The following is a 15,535-nucleotide window of genomic DNA, read 5'->3' as shown; positions in this document are numbered from 1 at the left end:
GGCGAGCGGGGAATCCCGGCTGGGGATGGCGAGCGGCGGATTCCGGCTGGGGCTGGCGAGCGGCGTATCCCGGCTGGGGCTGGCGAGCGGAGGATCACGGCTGGGGCTGGCGAGCGGCGGATCCCGGCTGGGGCTGGTGAGTAGCGCGCGAACTCCGGCCCAAAAACCATTCTGACGCTGGTACAGGCCAGGTCAGCGTCAGACAGAGCCCTGTGCGCTCCGCGGCGGCCCTTTAAATCTTTTGAATAAGCCACTGTGTGCACGCTATCTCCCCTGCACGCGCTTAGAAGGGCCGCCTCTGTTGCTTTATCCACTTCACTTTGGCTTTGGCACGCATAAATCCAGATTAATATAAGTATTATAAATGTATGTACTTTTGTGGTTTTGCAGAAAAAAATAATAGAATCCATTTTTTAATCCTAACAGAAAATCCGAGCAAGAACTGTAAAGAAAACGTCATGTTTCTTCTAAATAATCAAGTGGAAGGTAAAGATATCGTGCATCCCTCTTCTGAAGAAAACCTCATCACCCTTAATGTACGTCCAGGGCACATTGCAGATACATCGTATAATCAGCCTAATCCAGAGGAACTGTCTCCTGACCAAGCGCAGACTGTTACCACATGTACAGGTCTGAATGACAGAAAAAGATTTCAGTGTGGGGAATGTGGAAAACAGTTTTCAAAAAACTCCGATCTCTTTACACACAGAAGAAGCCACACAGGAGAGAAGCCGTACTCATGTTCAGAATGTGGGAAATGTTTTATAGATAAATCCCATCTTATTACACATGAAAGAAGTCACACAGGAGAGAAGCCGTACTCATGTTCAGAATGTGGGAAATGCTTTATAGATAAATCCCATCTTATTACACATGAGAGGTGTCACACAGGAGAGAAGCCATACTCATGTTCAGAATGGGGGAAATGCTTTATAGATAAATCCCATCTTATTACACATGAAAGAAGTCACACAGGAGAGAAGCCGTACTCATGTTCAGAATGTGGGAAATGCTTTATAGATAAATCCCATCTTATTACACATGAAAGAAGTCACACAGGAGAGAAGCCGTACTCATGTTCAGAATGTGGGAAATGTTTTATAGATAAATCCCATCTTATTACACATGGAAGAAGTCACACAGGAGAGAAGCCGTACTCATGTTCAGAATGTGGGAAATGTTTTATAGATAAATCCCATCTTATTACACATGAGAGGTGTCACATTGGAGAGAAGCCGTATCCTTGTTCAAAATGTGGAAAACGTTTTACACATAAATCACATCTAGTTACACATGAGAAAAATCACACAGAGCAGCCGTATGTATGTTCCGAGTGTGGAAAGTGTATTACAAGATTTAATATATTTGTTCAACATCAGAGAAGTCATACAGTACAAGAGATGCATTCCTGTTCAGTATGTGGAAAAAGTTTTACAAAAAAATCCTATCTTGATGCACATGGAATCGTTCACAAGAGTGAGAGGCCGTATTCATGCTCAGAATGTGGGAAAAGTTTCAAGAGTAAAGCAGGTCTTGCTACACACGAGAGACGTCACACAGGAACAGGAGAGAAGCCGTATTCATGTTCAAAATGTGGGAAATGTTTTTCATGCAAATCAAGTCTTGCCATACATCAGAGAATTCACACAGGAGAAAAGCCTTTTGTATGTTTAGAATGTGGGAAATGCTTTACAAATAAATCTATTCTTTTTAGACATGAGAGGATTCACACAGGAGAGAAGCCGTATTCATGCTCAGAATGTGGGAAAAGTTTCACACGTAAATCAAATCATGTCATACATCAGAGAACTCACACAGGAGAAAAACCATTTGCATGTTTAGAATGTGGGAAATGTTTTGTTAAAAAATCCTATCTTACCATACATAAGAGAAGTCACACAGGAGAGAAGCCGTATTCATGTTCACATTGTGGGAAATGTTTTGCCGATAAATGGAACCTTGGTAAACATGAGAGAATTCACACAGGATAAAAGCCATATTCATGTTCAGAATGTGTGATGTTTATGCTGATAGCAGATCATGTTACAGTTGAGTGGCTCAATGGTTGGCTCAGTGGTTAGCATTGTAGCCTTGCAGTGCTGGAGTACTGGGTTTCATAACCCACCAAGGACAACATGTGCAAGGGGATTTTATGTTCTCCCCATCATTGCTTGGGTTTCCTCCCATGCTCCAAAGACATTCTGATATGGAATTTAGGTTATGAGCCCCAATGGGGACAGTGATGACCGCAATCCTTACAGCACGGTTGTGCATATCCCACAGCGCTATCATCCATACTAACTGACATATCCAGCATTACAATAGGAGACCATCTGTACTGATGAAGGCCGTTTGATTGGCCAAAACATCAAATTATATACAGTGGATCAACTGTCTGAAATAAATGTGCATATTTTTGCATCAACTGTGGAGTGCCAAGTTTACTTTTATTTTACACTTGAGTGATGATGTCTGTACAGAGCTGCGGAATATGGTAGTAACATAGGTTGAATAAAGACCTTGGTCCATCAAGTTCAACCTTTCTCCCCTAATTGTACTCCCTACACTAATTTAGTAACTTACTGGAACTAGGCCTCACAAATGTATTATTACTAGTGATGAGCGAACATGTTCGTTACTCGAGGTTTATGAGCATGCTCAGGTGTTTTCCGAGTATCTTCAGGGTGCTCGGGTTTTATGTTTCAGTCACTCGGTACGCATGATTTGCGACTGTTTGACAGCTTTAATACATGTGAGGAATGCTTGTTTGTTGGCCATTCCTCACATGTAGTAAAGCTGTCAAACAGTCGCAAATCATCACACGGAGCGATTCAGACATATCACCCAAGCACGCTGAAGATACTCGGCGAGCACCTGAGCATGCTCTTCGAAAGGGTTAACAGAACATACTCGCTCATCACTAATTATTACCATTTTTATTATTACTGCACTATTACAATTAAAAATTAACCCATTTATGATTTTTTTAATTAGTTTTATATTTTTTATTAGTTTATATTACTCTCGTGATTCTAATAATGGTATTACTAAAATCCCTCTGCCTAAATCTGTTGATCCAGAAGAAGGCAAAAACCCCAGAATATATTCAGCCAATTTGTGTCACGGGGAAAAATTCCTTCTTGATCCCGAGAAAAGGCGATCAGTCCTAGACCCCCGGATCATCCGAATTATGATACTAGTTATCTAATTACTATTACCGTACTAATGTACTACTATAGGTGTAAGATTTTGTCTAATTTAATTATAGCCCATAATGTTACCTGTATCGAGGAATTCATTCAGCACTTGTATAAAGCTGTTATAGTGTCGGCCCCTGTATAAAGCTGTCATAGTGTCGGCTCCTGTATAAAGCTGTTATAGTGTCGGCCCCTGTATAAAGCTGTTATAGTGTCGGCTCCTGTATAAAGCTGTTATAGTGTCGGCTCCTGTATAAAGCTGTTATAGTGTCGGCTCCTGTATAAAGCTGTTATAGTGTCAGCCCTGTATAAAGCTGTTATAGTGTCGGCTCCTGTATAAAGCTGTTATAGTGTCGGCTCCTGTATAAAGCTGTTATAGTGTCGGCCCCTTGTATAAAGCTGTTATAGTGTCGGCTCCTGTATAAAGCTGTTATAGTGTCGGCCCTGTATAAAGCTGTTATAGTGTCGGCTCCTGTATAAAGCTGTTATAGTGTCGGCCCCTTGTATAAAGCTGTTATAGTGTCGGCTCCTGTATAAAGCTGTTATAGTGTCGGCCCTGTATAAAGCTGTTATAGTGTCGGCTCCTGTATAAAGCTGTTATAGTGTCGGCCCCTTGTATAAAGCTGTTATAGTGTCGGCCCCTTGTATAAAGCTGTTATAGTGTCGGCCCCTGTATAAAGCCGTTATAGTGTCGGCCCTGTATAAAGCTGTTATAGTGTCGGCTCCTGTATAAAGCTGTTATAGTGTCGGCTCCTGTATAAAGCTGTTATAGTGTCGGCTCCTGTATAAAGCTGTTATAGTGTCGGCCCCTGTATAAAGCTGTTATAGTGTCGGCTCCTGTATAAAGCTGTTATAGTGTCGGCCCCTGTATAAAGCTGTTATAGTGTCGGCTCCTGTATAAAGCCGTTATAGTGTCGGCCCCTGTATAAAGCCGTTATAGTGTCGGCTCCTGTATAAAGCCGTTATAGTGTCGGCCCCTGTATAAAGCTGTTATAGTGTCGGCTCCTGTATAAAGCCGTTATAGTGTCGCCCCCTGTATAAAGTTGTTATAGTGTCGGCCCCTGTATAAAGCCGTTATAGTGTCGGCCCCTGTATAAAGCTGTTATAGTGTCGGCCCCTGTATAAAGCTGTTATAGTGTCGGCCCCTGTATAAAGCTGTTATAGTGTCGGCCCCTGTATAAAGCTGTTATAGTGTCGGCTCCTGTATAAAGCTGTTATAGTGTCGGCTCCTGTATAAAGCTGTTATAGTGTCGGCCCCTGTATAAAGCTGTTATAGTGTCGGCTCCTGTATAAAGCTGTTATAGTGTCGGCTCCTGTATAAAGCTGTTATAGTGTCGGCTCCTGTATAAAGCTGTTATAGTGTCGGCCCCTGTATAAAGCCGTTATAGTGTCGGCCCCTGTATAAAGCTGTTATAGTGTCGGCTCCTGTATAAAGCTATTATAGTGTCGGCCCCTGTATAAAGCTGTTCTAGTGTCGGCCCCTGTATAAAGCCGTTATAGTGTCGGCCCCTGTATAAAGCCGTTATAGTGTCGGCTCCTGTATAAAGCTGTTATAGTGTCGGCCCCTGTATAAAGCTGTTATAGTGTCGGCCCCTTGTATAAAGCTGTTATAGTGTCGGCCCCTGTATAAAGCTGTTATAGTGTCGGCTCCTGTATAAAGCTGTTATAGTGTCGGCTCCTGTATAAAGCCGTTATAGTGTCGCCCCCTGTATAAAGCTGTTATAGTGTCGGCCCCTGTATAAAGCCGTTATAGTGTCGGCCCCTGTATAAAGCTGTTATAGTGTCGGCCCCTGTATAAAGCTGTTATAGTGTCGGCCCCTGTGTAAAGCTGTTATAGTGTCGGCCCCTGTATAAAGCTGTTATAGTGTCGGCTCCTGTATAAAGCTGTTATAGTGTCGGCTCCTGTATAAAGCTGTTATAGTGTCGGCCCCTGTATAAAGCTGTTATAGTGTCGGCTCCTGTATAAAGCTGTTATAGTGTCAGCCCTGTATAAAGCCGTTATAGTGTCGGCCCCTGTATAAAGCTGTTATAGTGTCGGCTCCTGTATAAAGCTGTTATAGTGTCGGCTCCTGTATAAAGCTGTTATAGTGTCGGCCCCTGTATAAAGCCGTTATAGTGTCGGCCCCTGTATAAAGCTGTTATAGTGTCGGCTCCTGTATAAAGCTATTATAGTGTCGGCCCCTGTATAAAGCTGTTCTAGTGTCGGCCCCTGTATAAAGCCGTTATAGTGTCGGCCCCTGTATAAAGCTGTTATAGTGTCGGCTCCTGTATAAAGCTGTTATAGTGTCGGCTCCTGTATAAAGCTATTATAGTGTCGGCCCCTGTATAAAGCTGTTATAGTGTCGGCTCCTGTATAAAGCTGTTATAGTGTCGGCTCCTGTATAAAGCTGTTATAGTGTCGGCTCCTGTATAAAGCTATTATAGTGTCGGCCCCTGTATAAAGCTGTTATAGTGTCGGCCCCTGTATAAAGCTGTTATAGTGTCGGCCCCTGTATAAAGCTGTTATAGTGTCGGCCCTTGTATAAAGCTGTTATAGTGTCGGCTCCTGTATAAAGCTGTTATAGTGTCGGCCCCTGTATAAAGCTGTTATAGTGTCGGCCCCTGTATAAAGCTGTTATAGTGTCGGCCCCTGTATAAAGCTGTTATAGTGTCGGCCATCACTACCTCTTGTGCTCGGCATTCCACAGTCTGACTGCTCTGACTGTAGAGAATCCTTTCCTGTTTAGGTGCCGGAATCTCCTTTCTTCCCCCCGTAATGAGCCCCCTGGTCCTTAGTATGGTCTTTGGAAGGAATAAGTCCTGTGCCGTCCTTTGTACTGACCACACATATATTATACATGTAATGAGATCCCCTCTGAGACGTTGTTTTTCTAAGCTAAACAAGTCCAACTTTTTCAACCTCTCATCATACGAGAGGCCTCCATCAAGTGTAATAGAGGAGAGGCCTCTATCCCGTGTAATATAGGAGAGGGCTCCATCCAGTGTAATATAGGAGAGGTCTCCATCCCGTGTAATATAGGAGAGGGCTCCATCCAGTGTAATATAGGAGAGGTCTCCATCCCGTGTAATATAGGAGAGGCCTCCATCCCATGTAATATAGGAGAGGTCTCTATTCTTATGTTCTGCTACCAGAGCTAAGGAAAGAGAGGAGATCTGTCCCTACGATAGAACTCAGCTTTATCCCTACGATGTAACAGGGGACCTGATCCTGCGATCAGACCTGCTAAAGTCCTAAGCTAGTCTGTACGGAGACCTATAGATGTGGGGAAGGAATCCCTACAAGTACTAAGGACTGGGAGGAAAATGGGACACCTCCTAACAGAAATAGTAGCAGACAGACAAACAAACAAAATATATAGAACACTGAGGTCCGTAGACCAAGCAAACTAACAGAGTTAGATACAGAGCACAGGCTAGCTAGAAAGTAGTTATACAATGAAGTCCAGCAAAGCCAGAAGGGCGGAGCAGGATTAAATAGGCCAACAAGGTCATGTGACCAGCAAAGGAAAAAACCTAAGAGCAAGGTTCTAACAGTACCCCCCCTTCTAAGAGGATCCTCCGGATCCCCTAGGACCAGGCTTATCAGGAAATCTCCTGTGAAACGCTCTAATAAGTCTGGACGCGGAAACATCATCTGACCTCACCCAAGAGTTATCCTCGGGTCCGAAACCTTTCCAGGCCACAAGATACTGCAAACTACCTCTATACCGTCTAGAGTTAAGGATGCGAGAAATTTCATATTCCCCGTCCTCCACCACCGGAGGAACAGAGGCAGAGGCGTCACCATCCGACACAACAGCTTTTTTTAACAGAGAGACATGAAATACCGGATTAATTCTCCAGGAGGTAGGAACCTCCAACCTAACAGCAGATTTGTTGACAACCTGAAGCACCTTAAAGGGCCCTACAAACTTGGGACCCAATTTCTTAGAAGGAATCCTCAACCGCAGATTCCTAGAGGACAACCAAACCATGTCACCAACAGCGAACAAAACCTCCTGTCGTTTCCTATCAAAGTAGTCTTTAGATTTTCTGTTGGCCTCCTGAAGATTACCACGCACATCCGTCCAAACTCTCTCCAAATCACCGGAAAAATTCTCCTCCTCAGGCACGGCAGATCCCAACTTGGAGAACGACCCAAACGACGGATGTCTCCCAGAACAACAAAAAAAAGGCGAACAACCAGCAGAAGAAGATGTATGATTGTTCAGAGCAAATTCAGCAAGTGGCAGAAACTCAGACCACCCCTCTTGATTGTCTGCCACAAAACAACGCAAGAACTGCTCAACATCCTGGTTTTTCCTTTCTGTCTGGCCATTAGATTCAGGATGATATCCGGACGAGAACGATAAATGAACTCCCAACCTATCACAAAAGGCACGCCAAACACGAGCCACGAACTGAGGACCCCTATCAGAAACAATGTCAGTAGGAACGCCATGAAGTCTGACAATTTCCTTGACAAAGGCCTTAGCGAGAGTTTTAGCGCAGGGCAGTTTGACGAAGTGAACCAAGTGACACATCTTGCTAAAACGGTCCACGACCACCCAGATGACAGTAAAACCCTCAGAGGGGGGAAGGTCAGTAATAAAGTCCATAGCCAAATGTGTCCAAGGAGCACTGGGAACCTCCAAAGGACAAAGCAACCCCGCAGCAGGAGTATGTGAGGACTTAGATCTAGCACATATAGTACATTGACGCACCCACTTAATGACTTCCTTCTGCCATCCAGGCCACGAAAAACTGCGACCCACCAGTCTCTTGGTCTCAGAGATTCCGGGATGACCTGCCAACCGAGATTCGTGACACTCAACAAACAAATCTCTCCTAAAGGTCCCAGGCACAAACAACCTCCCATGAGGAGTGTTAGATGGGGCATTCTCCTGTGCTTTAAGAATCTCATCTTCCAAAACGGAGTCCAAAGCAGCTATCACAACACCTTCTTGTAAAATGTTCTCCTCTTTCTCAGCACCGACTATGGGAGAAAAACTGCGAGACAAGGCATCCGCCTTAACATTCTTAGTACCAGGGATGTAAGTAACGGAGAAATTAAACCGCGAGAAAAACAGTGCCCACCTAGCCTGACGGGCATTCAGGCGCTTGGCAGCATCAAGATATATCAGATTTTTATGATCCGTAAGAACCTGAACGGGAAATTCCGCACCTTCCAAGAAGTGGCGCCAGTGTTCAAATGCGAGTTTAATAGCCAATAATTCCCGATTACCAATATCGTAATTCAGTTCAGTCTCCGAAAATTTTTTTGAAAAAAAGGCACAGGGATGTAATCCATCCCCGTTATCCTGAGACAATACTGCGCCAACCCCCACAGAGGAAGCATCAACCTCAACCAAAAACGGCTTAGTCACATCAGGCTGCATAAGGATGGGAGCAGAGGTGAACCTCTCCTTGAGATACACAAAAGCTTCAATGGCCTCAGAAGACCACTGAACCGCATCAGCACCCTTCCTGGTGAGATCGGTCAGAGGTTTGACAATACTAGAAAAATTTTTTATGAATTTTCTGTAATAATTGGCGAAACCTAAAAACCTCTGTATCGATTTCAAACCAATAGGCCTAGGCCATTCCTGTACAGCTTGAACTTTAACCGGGTCCATCTCAAAACCTTCGCTGGAGATAATGTAACCCAAAAAACTAATTCTCTGTACAGCGAACTCACATTTCTGCAGCTTAGCAAAAAGCGAATTGTCCATTAACAACTGTAATACCTCACGTACGCTCCGCCAATGAGACTCCAGATCCGGCGAATAAATCAAAATGTCATCCAAATATACAACCACATTTTTGCCGATCAAAGGTCTAAGGATGTCATTAATAAGATTCTGAAAAAATGCAGGAGCATTAGTAAGACCAAAAGGCATAACCAGATTCTCAAAATGACCCACAGGAGTGTTAAAAGCAGTCTTCCATTCGTCACCCTCCTTCATGCGCAACAGATTGTATGCCCCCTTAAGGTCAATTTTAGAGAACCACTTGGCCCCCATTAACTGGTTAAACAGATCAGGAATCAATGGCAGTGGGTAAGGATTGCGTACAGTAATTTTGTTAATCTCACGAAAATCCAGACAAGGACGTAAACCGCCGTCCTTTTTTTTTACAAAAAAAAATCCAACCGCCACAGGAGACTTAGAAGGCCTAATGTGACCGGCGGCCAAACTTGTCTGTATGTATTCCTCCAAAGCCTTTCTCTCAGGAATAGTAAGATTAAATAAACGACTTTTAGGAAGAGTCGCTCCAGGGACAAATTCAATAGAACAATCATAGTCTCTATGGGGAGGCAAAACCTGCGATTCCTTCTCAGAAAAAACTCTCCAAAAATCCTGAATAGGAACAGGCAATTCTCCCCTATCCAAAGCTGCAATACGCCCGTTACAACACTTGTCATAACATTTATGGCTCCAGGATTTAATTTCATTGGTAGACCAATCCAGTACAGGATTGTGAAATTTTAACCAGGGCAATCCCAATATTACTGGAGAAGGCAAGTTATTCAAAACTACCAAATCCAATTTCTCATGGTGAACACCATTAATAGTGAGAGGAAATTCACAGACCTTGAGAGTAATATTCTTCAAAGGGGAACCATCCACAGAAACCACAGCAATGGGGGATGATAAAGGTTCGGGTTTTAAATTGAGTCTTTCCAAGAATCCCCCATCAATTACATTCAGAGTAGACCCACAATCAACAAACACCCGAAATTCCATTAATTTTTCCTGAGCAATCGTGGAAGCAGCTAAAAATACACCCTTGGAATTTAAACAGGCAATACGGGCATGACTGACCATTTTTTTTTTCTTTCTTCATACGAAGCACACAGCTTTTAATCAAATGACCAGATTTTCCGCAATAGAAACACAAGCCTTCAAAAAATCTACGGTCTTTTTCTTGAGAGCGAGGTGCCACCGATCCAATCTCCATCGGTTCACCACTGTTAGTACACACATTCTCATAACCAGAAACTGACATAGCAGAGGATTTGCTCTCATTAACCCTTGCACGCAGTCTCCTATCCACCCGTATAGCTAATTGCATAGCCTGTTGCAAATCTTCAGGTGTAGGATAAGCAGTTAGCAGGTCTTTAACCCTTTCATTGAGCCCAGCAAGAAATAGACTTTTCAGAGCAGAATCGTTCCACCCTGTTTGAGTAGACCATCGACGGAAATGAGTACAATATTTTTCCACATTACCTGATCCCTGTCTCAAACGTCTTAACTCAGTCCCAGCTGATGCGACACGGTCAGGATCATCATATAATACTCCCAAAGCAGAAAAAAAACTATCCACTGAACTGAAACATGTATCACTAGGTTGCAAAGAAAAGGCCCACTCCTGAGGCTCTTTGCGCAAAAGTGACATTATGAACCCTATGCGCTGGGATTCATCCCCAGAGGACTTGGGTCTCAAACGAAAATACAATAAGCAAGCATTTTTAAATGAAAAAAATTCTCGGTGTTCACCAAAAAATAAATCCGGCAAACATACCTTAGGCTCCAAGAAATGTGCTCCAGGACAGTTACTCACGTGCTGACGGAGCTCGGCCACCTCCAGAGAGAGTCCCTGCAGGCGATGAGCCAAATCCTGAACCGACACCATGATGGAACAGAAAAATCTTTCCTTAGAGAATTTGCTGGCTGGACTTACTGTTATGTTCTGCTACCAGAGCTAAGGAAAGAGAGGAGATCTGTCCCTACAATAGAACTCAGCTGAATCCCTACGATGTAACAGGGAACCTGATCCTGCGATCAGACCTGCTAAAGTCCTAAGCTAGTCTGTACGGAGACCTATAGATGTGGGGAAGGAATCCCTACAAGTACTAAGGACTGGGAGGAAAATGGGACACCTCCTAACAGAAATAGTAGCAGACAGACAAACAAACAAAATATATAGAACACTGAGGTCCGTAGACCAAGCAAACTAACAGAGTTAGATACAGAGCACAGGCTAGCTAGAAAGTAGTTATACAATGAAGTCCAGCAAAGCCAGAAGGGCGGAGCAGGATTAAATAGGCCAACAAGGTCATGTGACCAGCAAAGGAAAAAACCTAAGAGCAAGGTTCTAACATCTATCCCGTGTAATATAGGAGAGGGCTCCATGCCGTGTAATATAGGAGAGGCCTCCATCCCGTGTAATAGAGGAGAGGCCTCCATCCAGTGTAATATAGGAGAGGTCTCCATCCCGTGTAATATAGGAGAGGCCTCCATCCCGTGTAATGTAGGAGAGGCCTCCATCCCGTGTAATGTATGAGAGGTCTCCATCCCATGTAATATAGGAGAGGCCTCCATCCCGTGTAATACAGGAGAGGGCTCCATCCAGTGTAATATAGGAGACATCTCCATCCCGTGTAATATAGGAGAGGCCTCCATCCCGTGTAATACAGGAGAGGGCTCCATCCAGTGTAATATAGGAGACATCTCCATCCTGTGTAATATAGGAGAGGCCTCCATCCCGTGTAATATAGGAGAGGTCTCCATCCCGTGTAATTGAGGAGAGGCCTCCATCCCGTGTAGTAGAGGAGAGGCCTCCATCCCATGTAGAATAGGAGAGGCCTCCATCCCGTGTAATATAGGGGAGGACTCCATCCCGTGTAATATAGGAGAGACCTCAATCCCGTGTAATAATCTAGTTGCCCTCATTTGAACTGACTCTAACTTCTGAATATTAGTGTTGAGCGAGCACTAAAATGCTCGGGTGCTCGTTGCTCGGGTCAGGCACATTGGAATACTCGGGTGCTCGACCCGAGCAACGAGCCCAATGTAAGTCTATGGGAAACTCGAGCATTTTTCAGGCGGCTGCCCCCGGCGGTCTTGAGAGGGCCTAAAAATTGCCCACATCGATGGGAACAGTTCTCAAATGACATGGGAACAACATGGGGAAGACCCCTGGAAGCATTTTTGACTCCCTGGTCACTGCTGTCAACAATGTTGTCAGAGTATTACGCCACTTTTACGGACTCACAATAAAACATACAAAAACGAAACCAAAATGGATTTTCCTGGGAAATATATTAAGGAACATCCTTTCCAGGGTAATGACTTGTATATAAGGCAAACTACATAACCAAAAACAAAAATGCTCCTCCACACCTTGGGCTATGTTCACACGTAGCGTTTTTGATGCGTTTTTGCACTTTTGCATTGCTTTCAACCAAGACAAATGCATTCACCAGGAAATGTCATTTTAACATTTTACAACCTTATCTGGCCATGTGGTGAGTGACACATCATCAGACACATGCATACAGTGCTGAAAAGACATGGGAACAGCATGGGGAAGACCCCTGGAAGCATCACTGACGCCCAGGTCACTGCCTAAAAGTGTGCCCATCATAAGTGATCCTTGGCGCATGCGAAGATGCCTCCCGCCATGCACCTGTCATTGCAGACTTGCAACAATCACCGTCCACGTCCTTGTCCCACTGCAGCGTTCAGTTGTCCCTACCCCATTCCTTGGAATGCAAGCGCAAGTATGCAGCCAGCCACCCACCCACCCACAGGCTGCAATACTATACTGACAAATTTTTGACAGCTGCTTGCTCTAGAAATGTGGCCTTTTAGGCTCGTGGAGGCGGAAGCTTTTCATAACCTCATGCCGGCGGCAGCCGGGTGTCCATACTCGGTCCCCAACCGCCACTATATTTCCCGGTATCGCCTCCACCTTCCACAAGCACGGGTCCCACAACATTACCCGTGCCCTCCCCAGTGCACTTACTGGGAAGGACCGCCTAACCACAAACACGTGGACAGGTGAATGTGGCCAGGGACGGTACGGAGCCAGTCCACAACTTTTTTTGCTGACAGTTGTATTTAGCTCAGTGAAAGGACTGGCATAGAGGGAAACCGTATCTACCCCGGCTGTCATTTCTCCCAGGAAGTCCTGTAAAGCTGCTTGCACTTGAAATGTGGCCTGAACATTACTGCTGGTACTTTTCTGTGGGAATTTGCTTGGCTCCTACCAGCCTGGAATATTTCCAGCAAACTATGGTACGACGCCATGGTATTAGCACTGCCCCCAGTACCAGTAGCAAAGCCATCCCCAATTTCCTTCTCAGGAATTTTATTTGGTAGACTGAGTGGCTGCCCAAATACATTAGTTTCTCACAAAGGAGCTGAAGATAGAGTGGCAGTAGATACAAGTTTCTCCATCCTGTTAGATATTAGAGGGTGAAAAGCAGCACATTGGATCAGTGGTTAGCACTGAAGACTTGCAGTGCTGGGATTCTGGGTTCAAATCCCAGCAAGGACAACATCTGCAAGGACTTTGTATGTTCTCCCCATGTTTGCGTGGGTTTCCACCTCAGTAAAAAAGCAGCTATAGAGTGTCCGGGAACCTTTCCACACACTTTTCTTAGCCAGGACTGCTTCTCGGCAGGGTTGGACGGTCCCACTAGAGAATCCTCTGGTGTGCCTTGGCTTCTACCTCAGGAAAGTTCATGATAGCCCTAACTTTGCAGCTGCTATGGGGCTCTTGAGCAGGGGAGAAAGGTTAGCCCTCAAAATCAAATCCTCTGGTGGGCACAATGTTTTTCAATCTGAAACAGCTTCTCAGTGGGTGTTGTATTTCACCACAGCCATATTCTTTAGCTCGGTTAAAGGACTGGCATAGAGGGAAACCGTATCTACCCCGGCTGTCATTTCTCTGTCACAAGGTTCCGCCCATTGTCACACATGACCATGCCTGGCTGTATGTTCACCGGTGAGAACCACAGATCAGGCTGCTGTGTTACAGATTTCAACAACTCTGCAGCGCTGGGCGGTTTGTCACCTAAGCATTAAGCATGTTATCTTCAGCACTGCCTGTTGCCGCTTGGCCAAGGCATTGCTGCAGTGCTGTCAGTTTGTGACTGATGTGATCATTTCGGAGATGGAGGAGGAGGTGCATGAGCTGAACAATGTGATTACATTGAGGTTAAATTGGTGACGCTGTATTTTATACTAAAGAAAGATCCTATTGTTTTGTTTTCTTTACGTTTTTTTTAAGACAAATGCATTCACCGGGAAATGTCATTTTAACATTTCACAACCTTATCTGGCAATGTGGTGTGTGACACATTATCAGACACTTCCTGTTTCATTTAGTATGGAGGGACTCTGAAAGTCATAAAGCCTATTTTTATAGGGACATCAGACGGCCCTTACTATTCTTAAAAGGCCAGCAGTCGGCCCTAGCTATTGTTCGAGAGCCATCAGCCGGCTATGCTTTGTTGTTCCCATTCTTAACAAGTGGGTCTCCTATACTGTTATTGTGTATCCAGTGACTGCAAGGGCTGCCAAAAATTTGGACGCAACCCAATACCCCTTTGAAGAGACATAGAGGAGGGTCTCAGTAAAAAAAATGTTCCCATTATAAAGGAGAGGGTCTCCTATAGTGGTAATGCCCATGCTGTGACTGCAAGGGCCGGCAAAATTTGGGAAAAACCCCACTAAGAATTTAAAGACACACGGAGCAGGGCCACAGTAACAAGGTACAACATGTTCCCATTAGAAAGGAGAGGGTCTGCTATACACTTATAGGGTATGCAGTGAGTCCAACGGCTGACTAATTTTAGGAAAAACCCCACTAAGAATTTAAAGACACATAGAGCAGGGCCACAGTAACAAGGTACGACATGTTCCCATTAGAAAGGAGAGGGTCTGCTGTACAGTTATAGGGTACGCAGTGAGTCCAACGGCTGACCAACTTTAGGAAAAACCCCACTAAGAAATTAAAGACAAGAGCAGGGCCACAGTAACGACAAATTCCCATTAGAAAGGAGAGACTCTCCCATAGTGTTGGCCTATGCAGTGAATGCAAGGGCTGCCAAAAATTTGGAGTCACTTCAATGCCCCTTGGAAGAGACGTGGAGGAGGGCCTCATAAAAAAATGTTCCCATTAGAAAGGAGCGGGCCTCCTATACTTGTAATGCCCATGCACTAAGTGTATGGGCTGACAAACATTTACCCCTGGGGGTATACATGAACATACTGCACCAAAAAAAATTTTTACGGGCATCATAAACACCCTTTAAAAAAATTAGGTGGGTGTTGCATCACGGACCACGGTCACCCTGGTGATATGGTGGTGGAGGATGAGGAGAAGGAGGAGGACAAGAGCAAATAGCCAAAATCAGGAAGCATATACCCATGTTTGGGTGTGAAAAGGTGTATGGGAATACACCTCCCAAGAATAGACACTGGATTTGAGTTTATGTTACGCTGCTATCATTTGGTGGTGTTGAGAAGTCCGGCCCAATCCAGCCCGTGTTCATTTTTATAAGAGTCAGCCTGTCAGCATTTTCAGAGTTGACAGGCGGATGCGCTTATCAGTTATAATTCCACCAG

The 15,535-nt window shown here is 44.6% G+C and overlaps 1 protein-coding gene across 1 annotated transcript; it reads left to right on the top strand.

Moving 5' to 3' along the window:
• Window positions 1–429: 429 nt before the first annotated feature.
• LOC141258711 (uncharacterized) lies at window positions 430–2,425 on the top strand. The gene has a single exon (XM_073673733.1). It carries the CDS (start codon window positions 459–461, stop codon window positions 1,989–1,991), a length of 1,533 nt encoding a protein of 510 aa, XP_073529834.1. The 5' UTR covers window positions 430–458; the 3' UTR covers window positions 1,992–2,425.
• The last annotated feature ends 13,110 nt before the right edge of the window (window positions 2,426–15,535 follow it).

The sequence above is a fragment of the Phyllobates terribilis genome, unplaced genomic scaffold, assembly GCF_046119375.1.
Source record: "Phyllobates terribilis strain yellow unplaced genomic scaffold, ASM4611937v1 Scaffold_3__8_contigs__length_932513732, whole genome shotgun sequence".
NCBI classification, from domain to species: domain Eukaryota; kingdom Metazoa; phylum Chordata; class Amphibia; order Anura; family Dendrobatidae; genus Phyllobates; species Phyllobates terribilis.
Note: the sequence above shows the minus strand (reverse complement) of the source record. Positions and strands in the feature narration are given on the sequence as shown.

What these genes read in the sequence shown, in the direction of transcription:
- LOC141258711 (XM_073673733.1), top strand. Translation starts at nt 459, where the DNA reads ATGTTTCTTCTAAATAATCAAGTGGAAGGTAAAGATATCGTGCATCCC.